The 13,154-nt window shown below is 38.2% G+C and overlaps 1 protein-coding gene across 4 annotated transcripts in view; it reads left to right on the plus strand.

The window, feature by feature from the left end:
• The window catches only part of AFMID (arylformamidase), a 38,111-nt gene that overhangs the window by 1,526 nt on the left and 23,431 nt on the right, over positions 1 to 13,154 (plus strand). For 3 of the 4 annotated variants that reach the window (XM_069076028.1, XM_069076031.1, XM_069076032.1), the window contains exon 2: positions 6 to 96. The exons of the other annotated variant lie outside the window; for it this stretch is intronic. In XM_069076028.1, the coding sequence (XP_068932129.1) occupies positions 6 to 96 (91 nt within the window). The remainder of the gene's footprint in view (positions 1 to 5; positions 97 to 13,154) is intronic. 4 annotated transcript variants of the gene reach the window in all.

Here is a 13,154-nt window from a genome sequence, read left to right on the forward strand (position 1 = left end):
CCAAGGACCTGGAGAAGCAATATTCCCCCAGCAGATGGTCCCACCGATTGAATGCTGAGGAAGTGATAAAAGCTCATGTTCGAGTGGGAACAGAGGGTAAGGGCAGCAATCTCTTCTCAACTAACTGTCTCTAATGGGTCAAAATATACCTGGAAAAGATTAGGTGAGACCAGAGGACCCTGGTTTTCTGAAATTTCACAAATGTACTAAGTAACAGTCTCACCTGAAAAGGTCAGGCAAAGGGGTGTCCAGGTGGCTCATCGAGTAAGAGCACCGGTTCCAGTGTTGGGATAACCTGGAGATCAAATCCCGGGCTCAGACACTCAGCAACACACCCACAAATAACTGGCCGTGTAACCTTGAGCAAGTTACTTAACTCCTATTGCTTAAAAAAAAAAAAAGGTCAGGCAAGTTTTAGATGTTCTCCTACCTCCCAAGTTCCACAAATAACTGTCACCTGAATAACCCCTGTTTAAGAAGGGATAGGGCAAATGCAAAATCTTTTAACCTTTGCACTTTATGGAAAGCCAATGGAACTCTTCTGAGGCCTCTAAAGATTTGTGATTCCCAGTGTTTGGTTTTCTGGACTGCCTTGTTGAATACAGTGTTCCATTGAGTGTTTTCTCTTTTATTAATAATTAAATTGAGTTGAGGAGATATGTTTGTATTGGATTGGTGATTTTATGGCTCTGAGAATTTCCTCACCCTCTTATGGAGATACAAGTATCTATAATTTACTGTTTTGGAGTTCCCTGGGGCAACTTTTTGGGAAGTTAAGAGATTTCCCCTTTGCCACTTAGTGGGTGTGAGAAGCAATACTTGAACCCTGTTCAAGTTCTGAACTTCCAGGCTGGCTCCACTTAAAAATTTTCTACTCTGATAATTTTTTTGAGATTTTGGTGACACTCATTTAGCTGGAGATATTCTAGGATGTTAAAAAACCTGGTTTGTGGGGCGGCTAGGTAGCGAACCAGCCCTGGAGTCAGGAGGACCTGAGTTCAAATGTGGCCTCAGACACTTAACACAAATACTAGCTGGGTGACCTTGGGCAAGTCACTTAACTCCAACTGCCCTCCAAAAAGCAAAAAAAACAAAAACAAAAAACACCTGGGTTGGTAATAATAATTATTATTTTTTAATCCTGCCAAGATCTCTCTGTCCCTACAGGAACAATGCTCCTACCTTCTCCATTCTAAAAGTAACCTGTTTTGCCTCTTTTCAAAAGTCAGAATAGAACAGTTTCCTGATGTTGAGGTTTGGCTAATGTAAATAATGTAAACTGGCAAAGTAGGATATTAGATCAGGTTCCTTTTCCCCACAGGCATGGATCTAAGTGCTCAGCAAATGTTTGGATGTTTATATGGGGAGTAGTGGGGGGAAATTGTGTTTTAAAATCCTATTCTGAAGAGATTCATAGTTTCAAAATATCTAGAAAAAATAGGTCAGCTTACACACACAGTTTTGGCAAAAGACAAACAGTATGGGATGGTATAGGGTAGAACATAGGATGCTTATTCATGCTACCTGATTTTATCTGGCAAGAGGAAGGAAGAACTTTTTGCTACTGTGGGAAACCAGGCAAGAGATTCTTTGTGTGTTGATGGTTAGATACTTGCTTCTCCCCTTCTTCATGGTCCCGACAGAGCCTGGAGATCAGTCAGGAGACAGACAGCAAAATGGAAGTAAGGGGCAAGATGTTATACTTATCTATGACGTGCACATTCCACTAGAGGAATTCAAACTCCTTGAGAACAAGGGCTGTTTTTAAAAAAATTTTTGTATCCCTAACACACTGCCTTACACACAATAGGTATTTAATAATCATTTGTTAGATTCCAGGTGTTGAAGGAAACACCAAGGACCTTGCCCTTGATGAATTTAAAATCTAGAAAATTAGACCTACACAAATAATCATGATATTAAATAGTATAAATGAATATTTAAAAGGTTTTAAGAAAAAGTATTTGGAGAGTTCAGAGGAAAAGGTTCTACTCTACTTACTTACGTAAGCACATACATAGCTTACCTCTACTAGCTTTGCAAAACCTCTTACATAAACTGTTGTGTAGAATGTTGATTATCTGAGGTAAATCTGTTAAATCAGAAGATCACTGCTAAATGCAGGAGTAGGAAAGAAAACCAGGCAAGGCATTTAAATTAAGATTGATTCTGTCTGTTTCCCTGGAACAGTCACTTAATTTTGTTGTTCAGTTGTTTTTCAGGTATGTCTGACTTTTCATGACCCTTTTTGGGGTTTTCTTGGTAAAGGTACTAGAATCGTTTGCTATTTCCCTCTCCAGCTCATTTTACAAATGAGGAAACTGAAACAACAAAATTAAGTGACTTGCCCAGGGTCATATAGCTAGTAAGTGTCTGAGGCTAAATTTGAACTCAGGGGGATGAGACTTCCTGACTCCAGGCCTGGCACTCTATCTACTTTGGCCACCTAGCTGCCCCAACAGTTACTTAATAAATGTTGGTTAAATGAAAGCTAGGCCTTGAAGAACAGATAGAATTTGAACAGGTGGAAACAAAGGCAGAGAGAAGGACATTTCAGAAATTCAGGCACAAAAAACTTATGAGCAAAACAGTGGAAAATGAGAACAAATCATTTCATAGGATCATAGATTTAGAGATGGAAGATCCTCAGAGGCCATTCGGACCAACTCCTTCATTTACAGATGAGAAAACTGAAGCCCAAGGCTATTGAATGACTTGCCCAAATCACACAGATAGTAAATGTTGCTATTGCTGAAGTCAGTTGACTAATGTCTTGGTGATTCCCTATCATACTCCATTACTCACAAATGTTTGATCTCAATGTTGATGAACTCTTAAATTGCCTTCTCTGATTGTAATCTATTGATTAGAGGCAGGGGGTTATTACAGTCATCTAGGTGAGAAGTATCAAGGTCCTGGAGTAGTGGCCACTTGAGCAGAGGGAAAGAGAAGTTTGTTAGAGGTGTCATGGAAGGCTGAATGAAAGAAATCATTCACATGCTTACCATGTGGCCCCTCCAGATGTTCTTAGTTATGGATGACATTGTGTTGATGGCATCAAGTCCTGAGGCATTGTAGAACTTTCTGGAAAAGACATGTGATCACTAACATGCATCTAAATGGACATACTAACAGTACATATATCTAAGACCTACAGTGGACAATGAATTTAGCCCCAGAGTTGAAATGGAGGAGGAATTGTTTTTGGCAAATTACAAAGCACTTTTATTAGCACCACCACCAATACTTCTTCTAACAGCCAAAGTCCATCTTTTCAGTACAAACATTTTACAAGTTGCTTTATGGCAAGAAGACCCAGAACACCACTGTTCAGCTCTGAAGAACTGAAGATAAGCATCACACAGAAGGCAATGGAAAGGTGCGTGATGAGTGTGAGCAAGCAGGAAGAGGAGTAAAAGATGTCATCAAGGAACTATATGACTGAAAGATGATGCTCTGGTCACCTGGAGATGGCAAGAGGTAACAAGTAAATGGCCAGAGTGCTCCACTGGTACCATCATGATATCTGGGAAAAGTGAAGAAGGCCTCTGCCAGGTTGGCTGAACTTTTGGGAGGACACAGATAAGAGGCACACAAGATGGTCAGGCATCTATGCTGTTGGAGGGAACTCCCAGATTGATGAGATCACAGATACTTTTGAGTATCCTGAGGCCATTGTTATTCCACCTTTGAGGTTGTAAGACTTGGTTAAAAAAAAAAAGTGAAGTACCAAATTGTGATTCAGCTTCTGACACAAGAGGGTTTTAAGGTGCATTGTGCCACATTGATTGTGAAGGGTGTGATCCTGGTAATAAGTTCATATCCTTGAGACTAAAACTAGGCCAAATTATTGGCAATGAGAGAACCACATAATGATATGGGATGTGTTCAGTCGGATAGACATCTATGTGGAGGATATGACTAGAGTGAGGAAATTGACAATTGAGTAATTTGGTTTTTTCTTTTTTATGGAGGAGGGCCTGTTTGTTACTGTCTTTTACTATCAAGTTGTGATCATTTTATTTGGTTTGTATTTTCCTCTTTTTATAATATACACTGATTGACTTTATTGATCCTATATACTAACATGTTTGTCGTATTTGATTATTATCTATGTGCAGATGACTCCCACACTTATATAACTGGCCCTAAGATCTCTTTCTTTCACTCCAATCCTATAGTCGTAGCTACGAACTAGATAACTATTCTGGCATATCTATAGGCAGCTGAAACTCAATTTGTCTAAAATGGAACTCCTTATCAGTGTTTTCTCTTCCAACCTACTCTCCCCTCTCAACTTCCATAATTTTATAAGAGGGCTCCACAGGCTTTCCAGTAACCTAGGTTTGCAATCCTTGGCTCCACTCTCCCTTATCCCCTCTCCACCTCCAGTTAGTTGCCATGCCTTGTTGATTTTATCTACATGATATTAAACAATCGGACTTATTTTTTCCTATGAGCTATTGTAATGCAATATCCTCCAAATTGGTCCCTATTTCTCAGTCTCCACTTTCCAAATTACCCTTTGCCCCTCTGTCAAACTAGTCTTCCTAAAGCACACATCTGTGCACTGCTCCCACTCAAAATACTTCAGTGATTCCCTATTACCTCTAGGATAAAATATAAACTTAGTTTATATGTGAGGCAAATAAAGACTTGGAAGACTTGATTTTGCTATGTGAATCAAGGCAAGAACTATTGTTTCAGCCATCATTTGACCATCTCATATTTCAGGGCTCATAATTGTTGTTTGTCCTTTGTTTTTGAAGAGGACCAGTGACATCATGAGGTGATATCTTGACTCAAGCATGAATTGGATTTAAGTGAGACAGAGTTGCACAAGGTCATTAGCCTCACTGTCTCCTTCAGAGTCTTGAAAGTTTGATGGCAAGAAAAAAATAAAAATGACTGGCAGTGACCCAAGATAGAGTAAATGACCTTGACATCTTCAACATTTGACCAAGCTTTAAGTGCTCCAAAGAACCTGCTTCAGCTACCTCCATGGCCACTGGAATAAATTGTTCTCATTACATGCCTGAGATAAACATCCCCCTAACTCACAGGTTTAAGGTCTGTTGGTTACTCTCAACCTAGGTTAACCTGCCTGCCTAGACTGTTTTACCAAGGTGTGGCTGCTGCTACAGCTCTTGGAGCCAAAGGTGAGTGTTGAGTGACAGGTGGACAACAAAAGTGAATGATCAGCCCTGAAAAGGGCTCAGCAAGCCCTCATACGGGAGGTGCTAGGTCTCCCTGAGTACCCCATACACCCCAGGACTCATAATAAATATTTGCAAAAAGACTATCACAAACATAATTATAGTTTGTAAACCAACATCACTGAAAGAGGATAAGAAAGTAGAGAGAATCCTGTGAAGAACTGAGTAAGATCCTTCAAATTAAATCATTTACCTTAATATTCTGTGACTTCAATGTAAAGTATGGATGGCAAAAAAATTTTTTCAGAAAATATGGTTCATAAGTAAGAAATGAAAGAGGTTATAGTCTTATTGACTATACAAAAGCCTCGTACCTGTATATCAAGAATACTTTGTTAAAGAAGTGGTAGAAGGTGTTAGAGAGTACCCCGTCCCCCATCATCAAAAAATGGAATTGATTATATCTTTTTTTTTGGGGGGGGGGGAGGCAGAGCAATTGGGATTAAGTAACTTGCCCAAGGTCACACAGCTAGTAAGTGTTAAGTGTCTGAGGCCGAATTTGAACTCAAGTCCTCCTGACTCCAGAGCCGGTGCTCTTTTCACTGCATCTCCTAGTTGCCCTTATTATATATTTTTTAATGATTATTGTGTCCTAAAAGGCAGGAAAAGATTCATTACCAATGAGAGACTCATTTCTGGATTAGCTGTCCATGTACAGACAGATTAACCTGTTAGAACAAAGATGAAAATTAATATAAAACTAGAAGAAATTGATATAGAAATGAGAAAAAGATGGCATGCAATTTAAAACTCTAAATTTACCTAGTTGTTGACACCAAACAATGGGAAATGGATGGTGAAATGGACGTCAGTACTAATCATTAAAAGTCTCCTAGAGAACATTAACAGTATCAATCAGTTGCCATAAGAAGAAGGCCAAGTAAGCCTAAAAATCATTTCAGTGAGCAGCAGGTTATAAAATAACTTGTCAAATTTCTTAGAAAAATAAATTCAGGCTCAAAAATGGCAGGGTAGCTGGAAGAAGTAAAGCTCTGGTCCTCGTATCTCATCTTTTCCACAAAGATCTAGAAAATGTACCACACTGATAAAATAACAAAATTCATTTGAAAAAACAAAAGAGCTAAAATATTAAGGAAAATAATGAAAAGAAGTAGAGACAAAGGGAGAACAGCACTTCCTGACTTTAAACTGTATCATAAAGTAGAAGTCATCAAAACCATCTGGTGTTGGTAAAAAAAAAAATAGAGGTAGATCAGTGGAACTAATTAGACAAGGGAGAATCAGAAACAATGTAAGTCAGTCAATAACCCAGTGATTGATAAAGTAGAAAACATAAATTACCTAGGAAACAACAATGTTTTAGAGGTTCCCAAATTTATTTGGCCTACTGTACCCTTTAAAAAGAAAAAAAATTACTCTATGCCCCCTGGAAATATATTTTCCTTAACCCTTTAATGTTTGGGTGTTGTTTTTTTTTAATTTGTGTCATTTCAAAAAAATAATATTTTTTTTAAATGATGCATCTACCGAGAAATAAGATATACAGGCAATGGGGTATAGAAATCCATCTTGCCCTACAATAAAAGTAAGGGGGGAGGGGAGAATTAGGGGTGATATAAGAGAGGGCAGATTAGAGGATGCTTGCCATGTTGGTGTGGGGGGTAGGGGAGAGATGAGAAGAAAATCTGTAACTCAACATCTTTGGGAAATGAATGTTGAAAACTAAAAATAAAAATTTAAAATAATGCATCTTGGGGGAGGCCAGATGGTGCAGTGAGTAAGAGCGCCAGCCCCAGAGTCGAGAGACCTGGGATCGGTTCTGGCCTCAGATACTTAACACTCACACAAAAATAACTGGCCGTGTAACCTTGAGCAAGTTACTTAACCCCAATTGCTTTAAAAAAAAAAAAATAATGCATCTTAAATTTAACAATTTATTATAAATTTGTGGGGGTTTTCCTGCATTGAAATTTTGATGATGAAATATTGCATCATGTAACCATATAGTATTGTAAACAAATCATTACATGCACTTATTCCTGCCAATGCATGCTGGATTTCCTGACGATGACTTGCCTGTCAATACTTGCTTGTCAAGACCTATTGGTGAATTTGACCACCAATAAGTTATAACTTCCATTTTGTTTGTTTATTTGGAAAATAATGTAATCACTACAACCTTAACTCTGTTATACAATAGATGAAACATTTATGAAAAGTTTTTCAAAATTTTCTTTTATTTCCTTATGCTTACCCCGCCCTCTTATTTTTATTTAGCTCCCCCCAATTTTTCCTTCTAACCACCCCCCCAACCCATGATTCCATCATCCCTCAGGAGGCAGTGTCATTCACTTTGGGAACCTGTACAAGTCTATTTGATTAAAAATTGCTGGGAAAACTGAAAAGCAGTCTAGTAGGAATTAGACTTAGATCAACACCTTACACTGTATTCCACAATATATTCTAAATGGACGTGTTACTTTCTTATTAAAAGAAAATTAGAAGCAGACCATGGACATCTCACAGCTATGGATAACCAAACAATTGATAGGGGCAATTTTTTTTTAAAGCAATTGGTTAAATAACTTGCTCAAGGTTACACAGCCAGTTATTTCTGGGTGTGGTGCTGAGTGTCTGAGTCCGTGATTTGATCTCCAGGTCATCCAAACACTGGAGCCAGTGCTCTTACTCGCTGAGCCACCTGGATGCCCCTAAGCAATTGGGGTTAAGTAACTTGCTCAAGGTTACACAGCCAGGTGTTTCTGGGTGGGTGCTAAGTGTCTGAGCCCAGGATTCGATCTCCAGATCATCCAGACACTGGAGCCGGTGCTCTTACTTGCTGTGCTACCTGGCCTCCCCCATAGAGGCAATTTCAAAGAATAAAATAGATAATTTTGATTACATGAAACTAAAAGGCTTCTGTAATGACAAAATTAACAAATATGTAGGATAGGAAGAGAAATGGTTGATGGGGGGTGGGGATGGAGAGTCTTTGGATCAAATTTCTTTGATAAGGATTTGGTATCCAAGATTTTACATCTTAATACCATAATAATTCAGATTTCTCTGGTACAAAGGGAAGGCCAAAAAATTTTACACAGATTTTCCAGATCCAGGGGTGCTGTGCCCCTAATACTCATGATGTAGAGGGGATAACTGTACATAGAAACACATATACATAGCCATTCCTCAGTAGATAAGTGGTCAAAGGATATGGATAGTTCTCAAAAGAAGAATTGAAAAGTATTAACAACTACATGAAAGAAAGATCCAGATCACTAATAATAAGAGAAGTGCAAATCAAAACCCTGAAGTTTTACCTCACACCCTGCAAGTTGACAAAGATCACCAAAAATGATAATGTTGTAAAAAGGTTGTAGAATGATAGACATGCATTGTTAGTGGAGCTATAAATTGATACAACCATTTTAGAAAGCAATTTGGAATTATACCAATAAATGTCCATACCCTTTGACTCAGGAGATTGCATTACTAAGCTTATATCTCAATAATCTGTTGATTAGAAAATTTCCATATACATCAAAATATTAATAGCAACACTTTTTTTTATTGAATTGATTTGTTTATTTACTTTTAGTTTACAGCATTCAGTTCCACAGTCCCTTGAGTTTCAGATTTTCTCCCCCTTCCTCTCCTCCCCCCCGCCCCCAATCATGGCAGCATGCACTCGAATATAGGATCTACACATATCTTCACATTAATCATTAAGTTGTAAAGAAGCATTATAATTGATGGAATGATCAGTCGGAAAGACGAAACAAAACAAGAAAAAGAAACACAGTGAGTAGTTTGTTTCAGTCTGCATTCAGACTCTGTATTTCTTTCTCTGGATGAGGATATCTCTTTTGATCATGAGTCTTTTGGAGTTGTCTTACATTGCTGAGAGGAGCCCAGTCTACTGAAGTTAGTAGTCACGCATACGTTGTGTCTGTGATTGTGTACAGATTTCTCCTGGTTCTGTTTTTCTTACTCATCATCAGTTTATGCAAGTCTCTCCAGGTTATTATGAAGTCCGTCTGATCCTCATTTCTTATAGCACAGTAGTATTCCATTACATTCATATACCACAACTTGTTCAGCCATTCCCCAATTGATGGGCATCCCCTTGATTTCCAGTTCTTTGCCACCACAAAAAGAACTGCTATAAATATTTTTATATATACAGGTCCTCCCACTTCTCTGATCTCTTTGGGATATAACCCTAGAAGTGCTATTGCTGGGTCAAAAGGTATGTACTTATTTATAGCCCTCTGGGCATAGTTCCAGTTTGCTCTCCAGAATGGCTGGATCAGTTCACAACTCCACCAGCAATGCATTAGTGTTCCAATTTGCTCACATCCTCTCCAGCATTTATCATTTTCCTGTTTTGTCATCTTAGCCAATCTGACTGGTGAGATGTGGTACCTCAGAGTTGTTTTGATTTGCATTTCTCTAATCAATAGTGATTTAGAACATTTTTTCATATGCTTATAGATATCTTTAATTTCATTTTCTGAGAACTTCCTGTTCATATCCTTTGACCATTTATCAATTGTGGGGTGGCTTGTATTCTTATAGATTTGACTTAGTTCTTTGTATATTTTAGAAATGAGTCCTTTATCAGAGACACTGGTTGTAAAAATTGTTTCCCGATTTTCCACTTCCCTCTTAATCTTGGTTCCATTGGCTTTATTTGTACAGAAGCTTTTCAGTTTAATATAATCAAAATTATCCATTTTGCATTTTATAATGCTCTCTAACTCTTGTTTTGTCATGAAGTCTTCCCCTATCCATAGATCTGACAGGTAAACTATCCCTTGTTCTCCCAGATTGCTTACAGTATCAGACTTTATACCTAGATCGTGCACCCATTTTGACTTTATTTTGGCATATGGTGTTAGATATTGGTCTACGCCCAATTTCTGCCATACTATGTTTCAGTTTTCCCAGCAGTTTTTGTCAAATTGTGCATTCTTATCCCCAAAACTGGGGTCTTTGGATTTATCAAACAGTAGATTGCTATAGTCATTGGCTGCTAAGTCTAGTGTATCCAGTCTGTTCCATTGATCCACTACTCTATTCTTCAGCCAGTACCAAGTAGTTTTGATGACTGCTGCTTTATAATACAGATTAAAATCTGGTATGGCTAGGCCACCTTCCCTAGCATTTCTTTTCATTAATTGCCTTGATATTCTGGACCTTTTGTTCTTCTAAATGAATTTTAGCAACACTTTTTGTGATAGCAAAGAATTGGAAAACAAAAAAGCTGCCCATTGATTGGGAAATGGCTAAACAAATTATGGTATGTGAATGTCCTGGAATATTACTGTGCTGTAAGAAAGTAGATATGGGGGCGGCTAGGTGGCGCAGTGAATAGAGCACTGGCCCTGGAGTCAGGAGGACCTGGGTTCGGATCTGGCCTCAGACACTTAACACAAAAAGCTGTGTGACCTTGGGCAAGTCACTTAAGCCCAATTGCCCTCCAAAAACCAAAAAAAAAAAAATGAAAGAAAGTAGACATGAACTGATACAGAATGTAAACAGAACCAAGAAAATAATATACATGATTACAGCAATATAAATGGAAAAAAAAAACACATACACCAAAAGTGAGTGTAGCAAATTATAAATATCATGTATGACTTGAAAGAATAAATATGAGGCTACCCTCAGTTCATCCCATCATGGACATGGGAGATCCATAGGTGTTACACTTTGCATGTGTTTTTAAACTTTTTTCCCAATGTATTGATCAGTTCTATGGATTTCCCTTCCCCATTATTTTTATCTTTTAAAAAATACTGTGGGATGGCTTTCAGGGAAGAAGTAGGGAAAGAATAGTAGAGAAAACTATGATGAAATAAAAAACAAAGGGCATCAATAAAAAGATTTTTTAAAAATGCACCAGATAGAATCTTTATTGGAAAATCCAAGAAAAATTCACAGTAAGTAATTTTTTTTTAGCTCCAGTCATCATAAAGAGACAGAGGTCTTTGGACAAAGAGATCTTGGTCTAACCAGGAGCATGTCATGTGGAGCATTCCAGTGCCTAGGGCCTGAAAAATAATTGAGACTGAACCATGGGCAGGATTCACAAGAGCAGAAAGTGGTTTCAAGAAGTTCCTTAACTAGTTCAGGGTACAAGTAACCTCCAACTTCTCTATCACTTACTACCTAGTTCCAAGTCACAGATCCAGAGTAGACTAAGGGGACCAATAGCAAGGAGTGGCAGAGAAGTCACAGTCAAAGTCAGGGGGCTTAGATGTGTACTAAGCAAGGAACAAGTTAAAAAGCAAATGGCAATTGTGTTTTGTGCTAACTGTAAGAGTAGAGGATAGACACAGTTCTAGCTTCTAGGCCAAGTTGAAGCCTGCAGTGAAAAAAAATGAGGAGGCAGGAATCTCAGAATAAATGGGAGTCTGCAGTTCCATCACTTTCTGTCCACCTGATATTAGCTGAGTTTGGCAGCAATCTACTGAAACTTTCAAACAGGCATCTTATGCCTAAGCCTTGTTTAGGAATTTACAGAGCTCATACCAAGAGGACAATGAGCAGATTTTATCCTGGATCATATCACTTTGGAAGCACTGAAAGTTTGTAGTTCCCTAGCCTGAACTGCCATTGATACCCTGGAATAACACAACATTCTACACTATGAAAACAGCAGAAGGAACCCAAAGGACAAAAGCTAAGCCCAGACTCCCCTTGCCCCAGCTCCTGTCACCCTGCAGAAATATGCAGAGCCAAATCCTAACATTAAATCCAAAGTCAAAAAGCAGGCTAGAAGAATGAGCAAACAAAAGAATTCTACCATAAAGAACTATTAAGGTGACAGGGAAGTTCAAGACACAAATCTAGAAGAGAATGACTCCAATATATCCACAGAAATCTCAGAGAAAAATACAAGGTAGTCCTGAGTCCAATCAAAGACCCTAGAACAGATAAATGTACAGGTTTTTTTGTGTTTTTTTTTTTAAGTTTAAAAATGATCTTGGGGGTGGCTAGGTGGCACAGTGAATAGAGCACCAGCCCTGGAATCAGGAGGACCTGAGTTCAAATCTGGCCTCAGACACTTAACACTTACTAGCTGTGTCACCTTGGGCAAGTCACTTAAGCCCAAGTGCCTTGCCTTTCCCCAGAAAGAAAGAAAGAAAGGAAGGAAGGAAGGAAGGAAGGAAGGAAGAGAAAATCATACCTGGAAGTCATGACCAAAAAAAGAGCCCAGATATAATATTTCAAGAAATTATTAAAGAAAACTGCCCGTATCCTTTGATCCACTTCTAGGGCTGTATCCCAAAGAAATAAAAATGTGAAAAGGACTCACATGTATAATAATATTTATAGCAGCTCTTTTTGTGGTGGCTAAGAATTGGAAATTGAGGGAATGCCCATCAGTTGGGAAATGACTGAACAAATTGTGGTATGTGAATGTAATGGAATACTATTGTGCTATAAGAAATAATGAGCAGGTGGACTTCAGAAAAACCTGAAAAGACTTACATGAACAGATGCTGAATAAAGTGAGCAGAACCAGGAGAACATTGTACACAGTAACAGCAACATGGTAGGATGACCAACTTTGATAGACAAAATTTAGCAGCCATTACTATAAGGTAGCATCTTAGAATATAATTCAGAAGGCAAAAAGATCTACACTTAAGAGCCAAGAATAACTTTCCCAGCAAAACTGAGTATTATTCTATAGGGGAAAAATGGATCTCTGATGAAATAGAAGACTTCTAAGAATTCCTGATGAAAAGATCAGAGATATATAGAAACTTTGATATACAAACACTGAAGCCAAGAGAAGCATAAAAAGAAAAACACAAATGAACACTAATGAGACTAAACAAAGATCGACTGTTCTTGTATGAAGTGGTGATAATGTATTCCCACAGGACTCTATCATCATCAGAGCTAATAAAGAGAATTTAATTAGATAGAAGGCTTGAGAGTGGTTTGATTATGTTTTGATGA

Source organism: Petaurus breviceps, unplaced genomic scaffold (genome assembly GCF_028583685.1).
Source record: "Petaurus breviceps papuanus isolate PSGF00001 unplaced genomic scaffold, PetGlider_PUasm1.0 90925, whole genome shotgun sequence".
NCBI lineage: Eukaryota > Metazoa > Chordata > Mammalia > Diprotodontia > Petauridae > Petaurus > Petaurus breviceps.